Source organism: Rhinatrema bivittatum, chromosome 8, assembly GCF_901001135.1.
Source record: "Rhinatrema bivittatum chromosome 8, aRhiBiv1.1, whole genome shotgun sequence".
Lineage (NCBI taxonomy): Eukaryota > Metazoa > Chordata > Amphibia > Gymnophiona > Rhinatrematidae > Rhinatrema > Rhinatrema bivittatum.
Genome location: NC_042622.1, coordinates 157,479,771 through 157,497,988, shown reverse-complemented (window position 1 = coordinate 157,497,988; position 18,218 = coordinate 157,479,771). Strand labels below are relative to the sequence as shown.

General features: G+C 43.3%; 1 protein-coding gene across 3 annotated transcripts in view; it reads left to right on the top strand.

The window, feature by feature from the left end:
* The window catches only part of LOC115097893 (cholesterol 7-desaturase-like), a 127,642-nt gene that overhangs the window by 78,980 nt on the left and 30,444 nt on the right, over positions 1-18,218 (top strand). For all 3 annotated transcript variants that reach the window (XM_029614056.1, XM_029614055.1, XM_029614057.1), the window contains exons 3-4: positions 4,345-4,523; positions 4,765-4,890. In XM_029614056.1, the coding sequence (XP_029469916.1) occupies positions 4,345-4,523; positions 4,765-4,890 (305 nt within the window). The remainder of the gene's footprint in view (positions 1-4,344; positions 4,524-4,764; positions 4,891-18,218) is intronic.

The window sequence follows — 18,218 nt, the reverse complement described above, 5'->3', positions numbered from 1 at the left end:
ACCAACAAATGCAATTTCAATTAAGACGTTCTTGGCGCTGAACAAGATATGCAGAACAAATACCCAACTAGACACTTGATGCCCTGCGAAAACAGTGTAAAAGATATAGGTGGAATAAAAAATTCAAACCTCTTCATTTTAGTAGATTTTTTTTAGAAGCACAACTTCACATTGGAAGGCCACCTTTATTTTAAGAAAGCAGCTAGTTGTTTTTTTTTCTTAAACAAAAAATAACCAAACTCTAAACAAATCCCTCCCTTCATCCCCCTCTCCAGAAAGCCACCAGTTTACGCATTTAAAAAAAACAACCCTCCCTCTCCTATGCAGCTGTGTTGCTATTTGATCTCAGCCTGTGGGCCACTGCTGCTCTGGGTTTGCCTTAGCATATTTGAACTTGTGGGCTACTGCTTCTCCTACTCTGGTGCTCATGTCTGACAAGAAAGTGACATAACTGGGTGCAGCGTAGGTTTGTTATGCTGGCCAATTGTCTCTGCTGTACAGACCAGCAACTCTTATGTAACCGGGCAGTTGAGAAACAATGTTCTAGGATATTAACGGAGCTGCCAGAACTAAGTTCCTTTGTCACTTATGTCCAGCCATTCTTTGGGTATCTGTTCTAGAGCAGTGTTTCCCAACCCTCTCCATTCAGGTTTTCAGGATTACTACAGTGAAAATGTATGTGTTCCATACACTGGAGACCCAGTGTATGGCAAATCTCTCATGTATATTCATTGATATCCTGAAAACCCAACAGGCTGGAAAATATTATTCTAGAATGCTGGAGACAAGCAGATGTCTTTAGTCTGCATGCATTGATTCTAGAATATACCGTAAGTCAGCCCAATGGTCTTGTATGTATCAAATCTTTTGGAATCATTGTTGTGTGGAGGGCCAGGTATATCTAGTAGACAGGTGGCCATGTGGCTCTTGCCCTCCTGGCCACATGGCAACCGAATAACGCAGCAGAGGACAGGAAAGGAGGGGCTGTAAAAGGAAGCTCACACAATAGAATAGAGAAGAGCTATTCTGCTCCAGCCCTGGTCATGACCTCACAGTGCTGCTGGTTGTTGCAGAGACAGGAGGGCTGGAGCAGGAATCAGTTTTCTCTGCTCAGCCCAGATCTACTCTCCCCTCCCCCACCCCAATCTGCAGTCAGCAACAGTGGAGAGCAGGAGGAGGGTGAGGCTAGAGCTGACAGGACAGCAAAGAGCCAGTCTGCTCCCTGCTCCAGCCCTTGCCATCTTTTTCAACCCCCCTTTCCACCTGCTTCCTGGAGTAGAGCACTCTTATCTGGTCTGCTGTCTGGAGGGGAGGGGCTGTAGTGGCTCCCTTTTCCAGCCACTCATTTCCTGACCTCTGCAGTGCTATTCAGTTATGTAGCCAGGAGGGCAAAAGCCACACTTACACATGAGCCACATGTTGGCCACCCCTTTTGTAATCCCAATAATTTATTGGAAATTAGTCCTAGATTTAAAACTCTTCCAAAATCCTCTTTAAATACTTTAAACTCCTTATACAGTGCCTGGTGGGCACTTCTCACTCCCTTTGTATCACTTAATATAGCGGCAACAAATTTCGTGTTACCTTTACTTGTATCCATTAGTTTCCTTCCTTTAGTGCACTTTGCTGGAATCCCTTCTGCCAGATGAATCTCTCCCCACTCTTTTAGGATGAAAGATTCCCATCTCTCAAGTGTTTGGTAACTTGGAGCTACTGGTACCCAGGACTCAAGTGAAACAAATATTTAAACCCAAAAAGGAAAAAAATCAAGCAGGATGGAATAAAATCTCCTCGCCTTCAAACAGAGGAGATAATGCAAAAAGACATTTTAATTCAAAAATATACTTCCTCTACTTAAGTTACCAGATGGCTTTATCTTCTGGAGGAGAGAGGTCTGCTATAATATTCCCGAGAACATGATCTATCCTTATACAGAAGACATCCTAATCCACTGAAAAGGGGTACCAAGGCGCTCTCAGAATTCCCAAATTCTGAAGAGTCCAAAACAAGCTTAAAGGCTAGACAGACAAGTCAACAAGAGGCTGACTACTAAATGGGAACTTCCTTACGCCTTTCCTATAACTTAAGAAAAATTAGCAAGCAGAAGACAAAGCAACCTGCTTCCATAGAAGCTGAACTAAAAATACATGAAAATAAATGGTGCTTTGGGATGAACAGCTGTCTGCTGTTCCCACATGGAGGAAAACCAAAACATCTCACTTTTCTATGCAGAACCTCCTCAGTAAATTGGTACTTCCCTTTTTAGTTAGGGAAACCAACGCAGTTTAAGCAGGCTGAATTAGCCATGACTTTGGGAAGGTCTGCAGGTTCTCTAGGTGGTGGAGTTTTCTCAAAGCACACAGAGCTGTGCTCTGTGCCCATGTGGGAGTATCTCCCGTGTGACTCCCATCTTGCCTCAGTCTTATTCTTTCCATGCTGCTGGATGCACGTGAAGCTTTCTTACTTTTTTGTTACTAATTTAGTTACCTTCGTTTGCTGTTGTGAAGATTCACAATACATGGTAGAAGCTGGGTCTGTGCTGCTTGTCAGACCAAGTGTCGAGTCCGCTCTGGGGCCCAGATGGGACTCCTCAGAGCAAGGATAGAGGGCCTCTTCGGCAAGGCCCTTTGAGCCAGGGACTCTTAAGCACCCATGCCGGTTAAGAGTGGAGCATCATGGAATGTCCAGCCACTTGATTCATTGAAGCCAAGGCTTCCACGTGCTTCGCTGCAGTGCATCCGATGCAGCAAGGCATTTGTCGAAGCATCAGAGTGACTGGTTGAAGCTGGGGCATTGGTTCATTCGGTAGTGGGTATCTTCCTGTTTGGGGATCCCAAGCTGTGTACCTCCCTTCGCCAGCACAGAGGTGTCGTGACCTGATTTGAGGTGCAGGGGAGCATTGGCTGATGAATTAACATGCAGAGTTGATGCTGGAAGTAAGCTGACTCGTGGAGGTGTTGCTCAAACATAAATATAGGCAAGGCCTAGGAGGCTGGCCAGCAGGTGTATGTGGACTTGTTTGGCAATGCTCTCCTCCAATGAGGCCTGTCAGTGAGATAACTCAAGCACTTCAGAGAAGACCCTTCAAGAAATTCTTCTCTTGTGAGCCCATGTTTAAAACTCTCTCCGACCGAACATCTCTGATCAGGATGACAGAGTGGTGAGGCTGTCAGTCCATCTTGCTTAAATGCATGGTTGAATCATCCTCTTGCCTAAGAAGAATGTTTCTCCTGTCCAGTACATTGGTCATGTCGATTGAGGTTGCCTGACCCCAGCCCTTTCCTGTGCAAAAGAAAGGGAACTCTCCCTGGTGCCAGCCTGTCTTTCCCCTATCAACTTTCTGCCACTCTGCCTTGGTGCCAAACACCAGATGACTCACTCTACTCCTTGTGGTGTTCTTGCCACTATCATGGTTCCTCAGTGTGTTGGTGCTAGTCTTTCTGCTGCTTTGTCCCTTTATCGGCACCTTGTGGTTTTTTCTTATACTCATTCTGCTTGCTATGTTCTCCCTTCATTGTGCTTAGGATGTTGATGCCACTTGCTTGCCACTTTGCGTGACATGCTGCCTTCGAGGGTTCATGCAACTGTTATCTGTGCTCTTTTGAAGCTGTGGTGTGTTTTTGACACTCTTGCTGCTGCTTTGCACCTCTGTTAAAGCACTCTTGCCACTCCTGGTATCCCTTTGCCCCTTTACAGTGCCTTAGGCTATTCATGCCACTTTGGTGCCACTTTGCCACAGTCTAAGTACCTTGGAGCTCTTTTCTCGTTCTGATTGCTCCCCAGAAGTTTCATCAGAATTTATAAGAGAACTCAAATTTTGCAGCCAAAAATAGGCTGCAAATATTTATTTAATACTTTTTTATACCGGTATTAGTAGCAACATCATACTGGTTTACATTATAACTGAAGAGTAGAGAAAGTTACAAATACTTCCCTCATTGACTTTAATGGGAAAACTGAAACGAATTTTTTTCCTTCTGCACATCCCTACTTAGCAGACTTGATGATGGACTTTTTGATCTTTATCTGTCATCATTGCTATGTTACTGTGTCAGTCTCATATCTATGTACAAGAATTGGTTGAAGGAGGCTATCAGTTTTTATGATGGTTTTACTGGGATGCTGAAACAGTTTTTCTAAATCTCAGAGGTGTATATATCTTTTCTAGCCAGTTTAATGGCAGGGAGCTATGATGTGTGCAAATGTCACTTTATCTTGCTGCTACCCCCCCCCCCCCCCCCCACACACACACACACTCGCCACACCAAATAATTCTGTCTATAGATGCCACTGCTTTTGAAGGGAGTGGAATTGTATCAAACTGAAATGGGTTATATTTTGCAGTTCCAGAATTTGCAAAGATTAAAACATGGCCATCTTGTGAAATAAATGGTATGATATGCATTTGGTATCATTGTGATGGTTTGGAACCAACTTGGAGTATCCCAGAACAAGAAGAGATTACTTCCAAAGAGTGGGTGTACCGTGGGCGCACAGAGCATTATGTCAATGCTCACATTGAGGTAAATATTGACCAAATTTGCTCATACCACGTTCCAGTTTTTAAGAGTTAAGACACTTGTTTTTGTGGGATATAAATTTCAAATGTGTTAAACAGAAGTTGTGACGTCTACAAAAATCTATTGAAGTGATGGATAAAACAGTTGAGATGGTGTGGCTCTTAAGTGGGATTACTTTATATTACTGAACTGTGCAGTATGGCTGGTAGTTCTTTAATCTCATAATTTTGTGTTTTATCTTTAGGAAATTCCTGAGAATGCTGCAGACATTGCTCACCTCTCTCATCTCCATGCCCCAGGTATTGTAAGTGGAGTTGACCTGCGGTACACTAACTCTAAGCTCTGGGAATTTGTTAAACATACCTGGAAGGTAAGTGGCAAATCTGGTCTCTCTATCAGTAGCAGCTATAATAGCCATTATAAGTAAGTGTTTTAAAAATAATTGCCTCTTCCCACCTTCAGCCATCAACAACTAAACCAAGTTGAGCATTTTGAGCTTAAAACTACATGAATAAACCTTAAAAGCTTTCAAGACATGAATGGACTAGTAATCTAGGAGATACCACATCCATCAATGAGATAATATAAGCAAATGTAGCATTAGTACAGGGATAGGCAAACATGACTGTGCTAGTAGGATCACCACCAGTGAATACCTACTTCATTAGTGACCATTGCTATGGAGTACAAGCTCTCAACATTTTAATAAATCCCAGGTTATTTTTCCAAATTGCTATAGAACATAGAAATGTTTACCAGTCAGAGCCAATTAACTTTGATTACTGTATAATCTCTGGTAATGAGCATAAAGGGAAGTATCCAATATGCACGTACATAAAATACCAATATAAGTACACTAAAGTGCATCCTATGTACTAATGGTATCCTATATAACCAGTATTTTTTTTTACTGATCCTTGCATTCATTTCATTTAATAGCTGCTTCTCTGCAGCAGCATATATCCTTTCTTTGCATATTTCCCATATGTATTTCAACTGTCCTGTTTTTCTCTCATTTTCATCTTTGATTTTGTTTGCATTTTTCTCCAACAAGCAGGCAAAACTCAGCCATAATGTATGAATGACATCAGATGGCACTGACATGGACTCAGGTATCCCCTCTGGCATGCAGTTGCTACCTCATGAGCCCCTTAGTCTGTTTTTGTCTGAGCTACCAAATGGATGTTTCTCAGTCTGTTTTTTGATGTTCACATTTATTCCTTGGGTTTGTAAGATCCTCTTCATTGCTGCCTTGGCAAGCTCCTCAGCAGAGCTTGTTCTCCCAAAAAAGATTTTTTATGGAGAAAGCCAAGGCTATGAAGCCTGCAGTCAACAGGTTTGACCTATGAGTGTCATATGTCCCTCAGACATCCACTGTCTGTCTGGGCCCAGGCAGCAATAGTAATGAAGACCCCAGCTATTCTACTTGTAGCTGTATGTCCCTGTAGGCGCAGCAGTATTGTATCTGGAAGATGAAACCCTTCACAGGCACCCTCTGTTAAGACCCCAAAGCCTCAGCACAAGGCCAGGCAGCACAACCACATGCCTTCTGGAGAGACATTTTGAGTGTCTGGTTTTGGTTCCTCATACTCCTCCTGCAGATCTGTCCCTGTGGCCCCAGCCTCCAGATCATCACATGTCAGGAGCTGAGCGTAGCACAGAAGCAACCTGTGCTAGAAGAGATGCATAGAATGTCTAAGTGATGAGGTATCCCCTCTAGGGTAGGCTCCTCCCAACTTTGGCAGCAAAGAAGCCAATGCCATTAGCACAAAGCTCTACTGGGATGAGCCCTTCCTCTGCTAGAGTGACCTCTGCCCAGGTTGCTCTTTCTGGTGCAGAAGATCCTCATAGCACCAGACATCGGGTTAGGGGCTTTTTAGGGTAGTGACTTTTCATCAGTATAGAGTATACTGGCATGCTCCAGGATGCAGTCCACTCAGTGAACATCAGGGTGCCATCAATTTTATGTGACTGTTTTGATAGGGGGAGCAGACACACATTCTTTGTGGAAGATAGGTCCTTGGCACAAAATGTGTCCTTGCCAGCTCCAAAGGAGAGGCTTGATACCAGTCAGTGACATAAATCAGTGCAGAGTAAATCAAAGCCAGGAGCATGCTGAGGTTGCAGTGTCTGAGCACTTAATATCATATTCAGTGCCACTAGCTACTGCAGAGCCTAGCAAGGATATTCCCATAGGTATGAGGGGTGTAGATTGGGTCAGGTATATTAGACAAACCTTCAAAGACTGGATCGGCTAATATACCTGACCCAATCTACACCCCACAACCGTATGGATATTAAACTTTTCACACATCTCCAAAACACACCTTTTCGATCATCTATACATACAGAGAGACATCCAATCTATCCCTACAAAACCTGCTAATCCGAAATCATGAACATCCAATGTCCCGAACAATACCATATAACCATCCCTTATGTTGAGTACCATAATCAATAATCCATCAGTTTCCTTGCTATATTATTATGTTCTGTTATACTATTATACCTCTTATTCCCCTTTATATCCTACCTGTTGGGTTAAATATTATCTAGTCTTACATGTTGTCCAATTCTGCCAGTTTACCGTTTGTTATAACATGGTTTCTACACATGTATCTTATTACAAATGTAAACCGAAGTGAAGGCCTCTAGCTAAACTTCGGTGTATAAACATAAATAAATAAATATGGGTAGCAGAACAAGCTTGCACTAGCGTGGCTAGAAAGCTGAGGATTCCTTAGATTGTCACCGGTTTCGCCTGCTGTGCAGTCTTCCTATGCTAAGGTTCAGCCTGCTGCACATTCATCAGGAGTCCTCAGCCTTACTCAAGACATTGCCAATTATCTCCTTACTAATCCTACTACACCCAAGCCGCAGTGCCTCTTTATTGAGTCACCTTGGCTCTCTAACCTGGTCACAATTTCCTTGCTATTCTATCTTGCTTAGCCTTATGGTTTCTAGGCCTCTTGACTTGCTTTCAGCTTCTCAGGCCTCTCTGCCCATTCTGTCTTGGGCTTTTCTCTCACCTTATGGCCTCTGGGCCTGGTAGGATTACCTTGTCTAGTCCAGTCCAGCTCTTTGCCCTTATCCTCTACCTCAGATCCAGCCCTAGCTTATGCTCTGTATCCAGCTTCCAGCCTGGGCCTGACCTCAGATCCCAGCCTGTACTCTGGTTCCAGTCCATGCTCTGATGTTCCACAGAATATTCCTACTGGCCCTCAGAACTCAAGGGTTCAACCTGCAGGGGAGGAGGGTTGGATAGGCAGAAGACCAGCCTCAGTCCTGTCCTACAGCCCTGTACTGCTTTGGGGTGCTCCCCGACACCAGTGAGGTCCCAGCTGTCAAATGTTGAATTTCTTTGCTTCTTTAAGACTAGAGAGGGAAGTTGGAGCCTCTCCTGTCTAGAATTGGAGGAGCTTTTCCCACACAGCAAAGCCCAAAAGTCCTCAGGGCTATGCATCTCCTCATGGATTGCAGACAATGGGAGTGTCAAGTACCGAGCTTAGCTGATTGATTGCCTCTCCTGAGGGAGTCTGAAGGGGTGGAGCTCTCAGTTCACTCCACTTCAATGGTTGCCCCCTTGGTCTCACACATCTTCAGGGTTCTGGCAGAGTGTCCCACCATAAGGTAATGACTACCATACTTGCCACAGCATACATCTCCAGAAAATCTCTTCTTCCTCGCTTTCTGGGTAAGCTGGCTAAGACCTTGTTTAGCAACCTAAGAAAGGAGCAGAACATGAGAATGGATGTTTGGGGTTTTTTCTTTTTTAGTTTGCAACTTTTGTAGCTAAACTGTCTATCCCAGTTCAAAGGCTCTTAAACTCCAAATGAGAATGTGGTTGGCTCCTATGTCATGACTTCCATTAGCTTGCAAAATTTGTTTGAAGTACGAAGTCTAGTCCAGGTTGCTCAAAGGTCTGGCGTAGTCCAGCTACCACACCACTCAATCCCTTTTTGGAGGATAAGCTACATTCCAAAGAGCCATAACAATTTCTTTAATGGGGCTATCTCTTCAGTTACTTTCCCCATCTTCATTTCCCAAGCGGTGGGTCCTTTCTGTTGGGGGGAGAGGGGGGGAAGGATAACCTTCGAGACCTAGGGCATATGTGAACTTCTGTGTTGCCATAGCTCTTTGGGACAGGTACACTTACAAACCAGGTTGGACTCACTGGATGGGTGTTCAAATTAGTTTACTGTGATTAATCTTAAAAGCATTAATCAATGCCAAAAAGTGTCCAAGTACATCCAGGATCCTCAAATTTACAGGAGTACTGTTTTTAGTGTCTCTACCTCTGTGGATGTGTCCTTCCAGGCAGGAGCTTGAAATCTGTTTATCCTCCATGGGATGGAATAAGTGTCCCAAATGAGCTGGAGGGTTTTAACCATGCCTGGATCCTGTACCATGGTACCTGAAGTGCATGAATCCCACACTCCAATTTGGCAGTGTCCTGTGTCCCAGGGGTGGAAACTCCCTTGGGGGTCTCCAGATGTCATCTTCTTTCCCTTTGACTCACCTTCAAAAAGTTAGCTGCAGACCCTCCTGAGGGAAATGCCAATTAACAAAAGCAGTCCTTCCAGCTCTCAGTTCTTGGCAAGGAAGGGTGATAGAAAACTACTTCCTGCCCTCTGAAATAGGTAAACTCAAAATGGGAAAAATCCTTCTGCCTTCCTTAAATGAGCGCAGTAACCTCCTCTTGGTCTGGGTGAAAAGGTATGCAGTTCCTCCTGACCACACTGAGCAGGAAATACAGCCTGACAGGACTGGTACAGTGAAAGCTGTAAATGAAAAACTGCAAAAATCCTATCTTCCCCTTCAGTGCTAAGCCGCAGTCCTAACTTTTGAGAACATGCTGAAAAAAGCTCCTCCTCCTTCATAATCAAAGCCACACTCTAATATGGACTAGCCCCTACCAGTGTTCCCTCTACAGATTGTTGCTGTGTGCAAAACTTTTGCTCATGAGCAAACATTCTGGGTTTCACTACCCTGTGAGCACTCCTTTTCTTTGTTGCAAAATGCCTATCAACTTCATGCTCACAGCAACCCAATCCTTAGAACATTGGAGCAGTATGCACACACACTCACACTTGCATATTCACTCTCATACTCTTTCACGTGCATACGTGCTCATTCTCTCACTCACTCATTCCTCTCATTCACTCCCCAGATACTCATGCACTTGCACACTCACTCAGATCCTCTTCCACACACTTATCTCAGTAACAGCAAATCTTACTGCCAAACACTTTCAAATGTAACACAAACCCTTCAGGACTCCAAGGAGCAGCAGCCTTATCTATAATATGGCAGCAATGCAAATATTATACCATGCCCTGTAACACTAATACACAAGCTACTGGGATTAATAGAACAAAGCCTTACAGAAAAACTCATGCCAGCAGAAATACTGCATCTTAGTTAAACATGAACACACTCTTGCCTAATAAAGAATAAGGGACTACAAATTAGAAACAAACATGCAGAGAAACCAAACTGAACAGTGGAATATTGAACAAAGAACAAAATACAAATCTGTAATGCACATTCCCAAAGATAACATATGGCAATCACTAAAAATTCAAATTTTTTTACCTTTATCTGATCTCATTTTTCTGATCAGTTGGTCCCAGGCTTTTTTCCCCATGTCCCCTTTGGGGTTTTTTCTCCACCTTCTTACCCTCCTCCCTCCATTCACACACACACCCTGGCACCCACACATGGATAACAGCATATACATCCATCGATAGGCTGGGGGTGTGTGGCTGGGTGAGATCCTCACCCATCCATCCCCATATGTATCTACAGCATCTCACCCACCCAGGTAGTCCTCTACACACACCCAGCCTGGCTCTCACACCTAGGTACTCATCCGCACACATGCAGTCTCCACCCCACCACCCAGGTTCTTAGCCAGCCACACGCATACACACAAGGCCTGGGCCTTGTCTTCAGCCGCTGGCAGCCTCCTCATCTTCACTCTCTTCAGCTGCTGCAGGACAGGCTCTGTGGTGGCCTGCTGAGTTGTCAGGTGGATGGCAGCAGAAGCAGAGTTTATCTGAACATCTCCTGCTGCTGTGGGGCTGTGAGACTGGCCCTATAGCAGCAGGAGATGTCAGGATAAACGAGATTCCTGATACCTGGGAGGAGGTATAAGGAAGTGTGATGCCACTAATCGGATCAAGCAGGGGTTTGATTTATCTGATCCCTGCATGGGGGCCTAAAAGCTGTGCATGGTCATGCACCCATGCAGCTTAGAGGGAGCAGTGGCTCCCACTTGTACCTAAGGCTCCCTATTCCAGACAACCTCTGGGGGAGGTGCTGTGTTGCATAGAATGCCCCTTTACAACTGTCTACCCAAGGGCTGAGAGGGCCAGCTAGTGATGACCAAATAGTCTCTAGCTCTAGAGTGGTAATTTTTGCGTTGAAGCAGGCAAAGTGGTCATGAGAGCATGCCAGCATGCCTCCCAGGAAAGATCCAAAGGTGGGATGCCTTTGGGAAGGTCTTCCAGGGATCTGAACTCTAATGCAAGAATTGCAGCTCAAAAGGTTTTTATAGTGTAATATTTGCTCAAGTACATGCTGAAGCAGAAATCTCTAGCAGATGTGGCAGACCCAGGCCTGGATTTAGGAATAGGCAAAATAGGCAACTGCCTAGAATGCCAAACTTTGAAGATGCCAAGTACCCAAAAAAGAGGAACCTGCTTTCCTGCTGCTTTTAGGGTGCTTCATGGGAAAAGGGCACCACCATGGTATTCTGGGAAACCATCCTCCCTTCTCTCACATTCTCCAATCTGTGAGCACTCTGTCCCACCTTCAATCCTGCCTAAGGGCACAGGAATCTTAAATCTGGTTTTAGGCAGACCCCAGATGAGCAGAGTTTTTTTTTCTTTTTTTTTTTTTTGTTTTACAGGATTGTTTTCCTGTACTCTCTCAAATTGAGGCAGGTTACAAAAAGACATCCATAAGCTAAAATTGTCAATTAAAACAGCAGTCAAATGAAATCATAAACAAAACATACAGCTACATATATCAACTTATGACAAAGATAACAAGAAAAACATAATATCCTAAAACTTAACTAAAAACCTCACAAAAAGGTATACACTTTTTTTTTTTTTTTTTAACTGAAGACATTCAGGTACAGTTCCATAATATTGGACCTGCTATGGAGAGAGCTTGATCTTATTTTGGCTAAACGAGCAAGCTTGAGAGAAGGTATCTCCAGTAAGCTTTTGTTGGAAGAGCGAAGGGAGCAAGATAACTTATAAATTCTTAAGGCTGAATTTAATCTAGGAAGTTTCTGGATTAACTAATTCGTGGATTAGTTAAACTTTAAATTTGATTCTCCAGCCAATTGGGAGCCAATGCAAGGAAACTAGGCTAGGGATAACATGTTCATACATGGACATTCCAGTGAGGACACATGCAGCTGGAGTGTCCATAAAACACAAGCTGGTAGACCTAGAAAAAGGGAGCTTCAGTAGTCTATGGATGAAAACTAGTGCCTGTAGCAATGAGCGGGAATGGTAAGGTCTTAACGGTTTTAACCTACGCAGTATCTTTAATTTCATGAATGCTGTTGATACTGTTCCTTTAATATGAAAATCATAGAAAAGGCACCAACAATCACTATCAAGTTCCTTGCCTGTGTTGGGGGGGGGGGGGGGCGGGGAGAGATGCTGTCAAACTCAGATGGAACATCAGTCCTGGGGAATCTACACAGACTAACTCCATTTCTTCCATATTCAGAATTTGAGCAAATCATTGTTTTTATAGTAGATAAACAAGTGGTGAAATTTAAAATCCTGGGAGCTGCTTTCCCCTCTTTTCCTGTTTTAGTAAACTAAATCTCATTGGTATCCCTGCCGCTATTAGCTATTGTCTAGCTACAGCAATAGCAAGCTTTGTATACAAAGGAGAATTGCCAGACTAAGTTCTAAGGTCTGAATACTGACAATTTCACAATATGTAGAAAGCAAGACAATAGTTGTCTAACTTGCAGGTGCACAAACCACAGCCTTAATCCCAGAACAAAACCCACAAGAGAATGTCAGAAGCATAGTGAGGTTTTTTTTTTTCCACCTGAATATACAGAGACACTCCTCCATGCTAGGTCAAACATGTTCTTGATGTCACGGACGCCTTTTTATCTTTGGCTTTCTCTGTATCATGAACTTCTCACCTAATTTCCTAGATGGCACACCTGTAAGTACTTCTCCCCTTTGCTTGTTCGAAGCAAGACATTTAGCTAGAACCACAAGCATACAGGTTTGGTTTGGCTGACTATAAACATCCCATCCCAGCTGTATACTAGCTAAAGCTACATCTTATCAGAGCCTCACAGCAAGTTACTCTGTCAGCATTTATTGCTATACTATAGTTAACCCTTAAGCTTTCTAACAAATCTACAAGCATTTCTTGTATTTAATGACATATCTACTAAATTTAACCCTTAGCAGTGCTCAGTCAGTAATGTGTTGCTCAACCAGAAGGAAAATACATCCAAAGATTAGTTAATCTCCTATTAGATTCAACAGAGTGGTAGAAATTGAAATGTTACTAACCAGGATGTAACAGGGAAAATACCCCTGGATGTCATCTGCATATAGTTTGAGACACTCAAAGTAGCCAATAGTTTGCAGAGTGGGGTTAGATATTGAACAGAGTTGCAGAGCCCTATGGAACACTAGTATCCAGTGGTATTAATCTGATGCAAAGAGGAAAAGCTATTTATCCTTACTTGCTGTGAGCGATTAAGGAAGGAAGTAAACCATGATACAGATCTCCCTATCCAGACTTCCACCAGTCATGAAAAAAAGATGTTATGGTTAACTGTATCAAAAGCGGCAGAAATCCAACACATGAAATATCTTTTCCCAGAATCACACGCTGAATAGTATCCAAACTGGATAGCAGTAAGGCTTCTGTACTTAAAATTCTTTCTGAAGCCCTATTGTAGACTAGGATTGAATAATTATCCATAAAATCAATTTGAGAACAGTATATTCTATTTTTGCAAGGAAGGGAAGAGGAAATAAGGCAGTAATGGGCTAGGATAATTGGATCTAAATCAGGCTTTAAGCAGACTAGGGAGAGGAGCCCCTGCAATAAGGATGCACTATCATAGAGCTAAATGGGGCAAGATCCTCTTTGAAAGCATGAAAAAGCACAGTTCAACAGGAGTTCAAAAGTTTGTCAAACTTAATTTGGATATAATTTGGACAGTGTCTGTCATAGGCAAGAGATTCCCAAAGCACATTCCATTACTAAGTAAACAGCGCATGGGTGAGTAGAGTGGGAAGCTGTTACAGAAGCTGATTTTAAGAAATCCGAAAAAGCTTGTGGCAAGTCAGGCTGAGATGAGCGAGAAACCACAGCACTACATTCAGGTAGAATTGTTAAATTTCTAACTGTCAAAAACAGCTAGATTTAGAGCTAGTTGTGGAGGATACAGTGGAGTGTGGGGAAAACTTATTCAATTCACATATAAAGCCTTAGGCACTAAAGCCAGAACCTCCTGTACTTTCTGTAGGAGCCAGGAGGCTCGTGCAGCTCTGAGTGAGTAGGCTTAGAGTATGTTCACAAATGCCTGGCTGATGTTACCTGTACAGGGGAGAACTTATTTGGAGACTAGGTACAAGAGACTGCTCTTATCCAGGAACATCAATCTACTGAACAGCCACTGATTACAGCAGCAGGAGACCAGCCTAGTCAAACAAGCAGTACTTACTAAACATCCCTTTTTCCAGAGACTGCTTTTGTCCCTTTCAGTGACACTGGGTTCCTCTTGCTGCAGCAGCCTGCTTACCAAAGGCTGGCAGAGCAGTGGCAGCCAAAAGCTCAACTGCAGCCCAAGCCTGGGGCAGTGGATGTTTGTACCCCTCCCTCCAGTAGCGGGAAGGATTCAGTCTGTTCTACAGGAGTGGATTCTGGGAATTGTGGCGTATGCCTACCACTTGCATTTCTCACATCCTTTTCAGCATAGAAATGTTCAGTTCCAACACCACCCAAATCTGCTTAGTGGCAGCTAGAAGTAACCTTCCTGTTACAAGAGAATGCCATAGAGCTTGCCCCTCCATGGGAGTGCAGCATGGATTTCTATTCCTAACACTATAATTCCCTGGATTTCTTGGGATAGAGGAGCTACAACTCATACTGGATCTGCAAAACATAATCAGATTGGTCCAGGAGAAATTCAAGAAGAATTCACTCATAGTAACATAGTAAATGAGGGCAGATAAAAACCAAAATAGTTCATCTAGTCTGCCCGGAAGGGTATTTAGGGTTGTAGATGCTGCTCCTTGCAGGTTAGTCCCATGTTGAAATGTTACATTGATTACATTGTTCATTTCCATAGTCTAGTCTAGTGGAAGCAGTGCATGCATATTCATTCTGGATATCCTGAAAATCTGACTAGTTAGGTATGCCCCAAGGACTGGGTTGAGAAGCCTTGCTCTAGCTACTAGGGATCTTCTGGGGGTTTTTTATACCATGCCACTTTGAATTCCATTACCCCTGCCCTCACCATCTCTTCTGAAAGGGTTATCCATGCATCCACCATGCTTTCCTTGAAAAAATATTTCATGACATTCCTGAGTCTACCCACTTGGAGCTTCATATCATAACACCTAATTCTACAGCTTCCTTTCCATCAAAAGGTTTGTCTTGTATATTATCTTTCAGGTGTTTGTATCACATCTTCTTTCTCTCCTCTCCTGCAGGGTATATGTATTTTAAGTCCAAGTCTCATCTCCTAAGGCTTCCAGTGCAGGCCCCACACCATTTCTTTGGACTGCTTCTATTCTGTCTGTATTTGATTATAGTGTCCAGAACTGAACAGAGTACTTAAGGTGAGGCCTCCAATGACTTGTACAGTGGCAGCATCACTTTTTTTTTTTTTTTTTTCCTGCTGGTAATACCTCTATGCAGCCCAGCATCCCTCTGGCCTTACTATCTGATCTTAAAGTAGCAAAGTAATAAGATGGTGACTATCTCCCTGCAGCCTTGCTCTCATTTGGAGCATTTCAGCATCTCACCCCCTCAATTCATACACCTTTTGAATTATAACAATCAAAATGCATGAGACTGCACTTCACATTGAATCCAGCTGTCAAACCTTGGACCACTCCAAACAATTTATCCCTTCATTCAGGTGAAGGATTGAATGCATGCCCTGAATCTTAAGGATTCATGTGTACATTCCCATAATCCTGTTGGAGATTCCTCATGCACTCCCTCATCACAAAATGCTCCCATTTGGCCTCTTGGTGGCTCCAAAGGTGTCAAATGTTTGGCAGCATGGTTACACAGCTCCAGAAGCAGGGAGTCAGCATGTTCCATACTTGGTGGTTGGTGAAAAGTTAATCCCCCTTGGATATTCTTGAATTCTATACCATAATGTAGCTTCTCCAGTCCATTGGCTTTCTGGTCAATTTTTCCAAGTCCAACTTTCCATCCCAGAGGATCCAGTTCATATAAACCTGGATAGACTTTTCAGGTGAAGGCATTTCTCCCTGGTGGTGGACCTTAAAAGGTCCCTTCTACATCAGAACCAAACTTCATCAAGGTCATACTGTCCTAGGGCACATTACTACAGTAATGCATATGATTCCTCTGGCTCACATGGCTAGATACTGCCATCAGAAGTTGGGTACATACTGGTGCCACATAGACCCAAGAAATATGGTCTCAAGTGGAAAGTTGCCTACAGATCACCCTTCTAGAGCAGCCATCCATCATGCATTAAGAGCTGTCTCTCTCCTGTTCTCAGGAAGAGAATCTTGCTCCAGACAATCAGATGGCTATATTCTATATGAATGAATACGGGGGTATGGGATTTTGTAGTAGTTATGGTTTTAAAGTTGCTTATGTATGTTTTATTGTAAATTGCCTTGTGCCATGGCAGAAGGTGACTTAATAAATATGGAGTAAAGCATTGTACACCTTCTGCAAAGAGGCCTTCCAAATCTAGTCAATGGCTGGACATCACAGCACACAATGCCAAGCACCCTACCTGCTGAACACTTAACATATGCTAGCAGGCACTCTCAGCAGAGTTCTGACCTCGCGAGTCCTTGGATCCAGAGATTCCAAATAACTTGTTTGTCGAAATACCAATAATCAACCTTCGATATTTGTCTTAAAAGTCAACTGGAAAGTCAGTTTTGCTTCATGCATCTGGGCAGTTAGATCAGCTACCTCTGCTTTCATTCTAAACTGGAGCATTGGGCCACTGTATGCATATCTGCTAATTTCTTGTTGCCTGGACTGTTCAGAGGGTACTTCAAGAAAAGGCAAAAGTTTTTTTCAGAACCATGGCTTGACCACAGCAAGTGGTGTACTCATATCTCCTATCAGTTCAGTTGGGGGGTGTTGCTGTCCCTTATAACCCAGGAGGATGGAAAACTCTGCTCTCCGAATCTGCCATTGCTGGCCCTCACAGCGTAGATGTTGAATGTACGGTAGTCTCACTTCTTCCCAGGGAAGTGGAGGATCCATTTTCAAGCAGAAAGCCTTCAATCAGAAAATACTAGTTTCAAGTGGAAGAGTTTTGCTACATGGTGTGGGACCAGCCAGCTGGACCCCTTCTCTTGTGGCTGAGGGGCTATCTTCAATATTCTTCCTCTGCGCTCAGTACCTCTTCACTGAAGGTATCTTTTTCATTGATTAGAGGCTGAATTAGCCATGGGATCTGTACGTGATGTTGTCCAGTGGCACCAAATGGATGCAAAGCTTCAAGTTTAGAGCTCCACTGAGTTTGTGCAGGAATCTTCTTTTTTTTTTTTTTTTTTTTTGTCTGAGCTAGAGCATGGATAGTTACTGTCTCCTCTTCAGAATCTGTCTTCAAATACTCATTTTTCTTATTACCTCATTGCATTAGCAGCACTCTCAACAACACTTTTCAATGCTACCATAAAGAGTGAAAGAAAAGACAGGAATCTGCTAGAACTTCTTTTCAAAGTGATGTCAGCTAAGAAGAAAACCACCATAAGTGACATCAAAACCTGTGCTTGTGTTTATGTAATATCAATAACAAATGGTAATCACCAGACCATGACCAGCAAAATTGCCCAGCCTGCAGTGTGATTTTATCCCTGGTCAGAGATCCAGGGCAGCAAAAATTAAGGGCCTGAATCATTTGGCAAGAGACCACAGTAAGTCCTCTTTCTGCCACCCCAGGTGGTTGCTTGAGCCAGAGCTTGTCAAGAATTCCTTTCCTTCCAACTAGTCATGTTTTGGAAAACTACCATGTGTCAAAGTCCAAATGAAGGCCCTCAGCAGAGACTTTCCCTGCACAGAAGCACTGTGTGCACCAATGCAGAAGATCTCTATGCTTGACACATACAATTCATCAGAGCAGCCAACACATGGAGCATTAAAGACAAGAGTCTGATACACAGCATTGTAGCATCTGATGGATTGAAGCATTCCCAAGGCATGTCGGCTTCAATGCAAACACCATTGATGATCTCAATATAAAATGGCTCACAGTAGATGCACATTGCACCCCTCAATGCATCTATGCAAACATCAATACAATTGGATCTGCCAGCGCATTCAGTGTAACAGGGCTCTACAGTGCTTCCTCCATGTACAATTTCATCTCACTCCATTACCTTTTCACATTGAGGCTCTAAAAAAAAAATCCAAAAAGTGCATAGCTCCTGTCCTCCCTATGATGCCTCATGAGCAGCC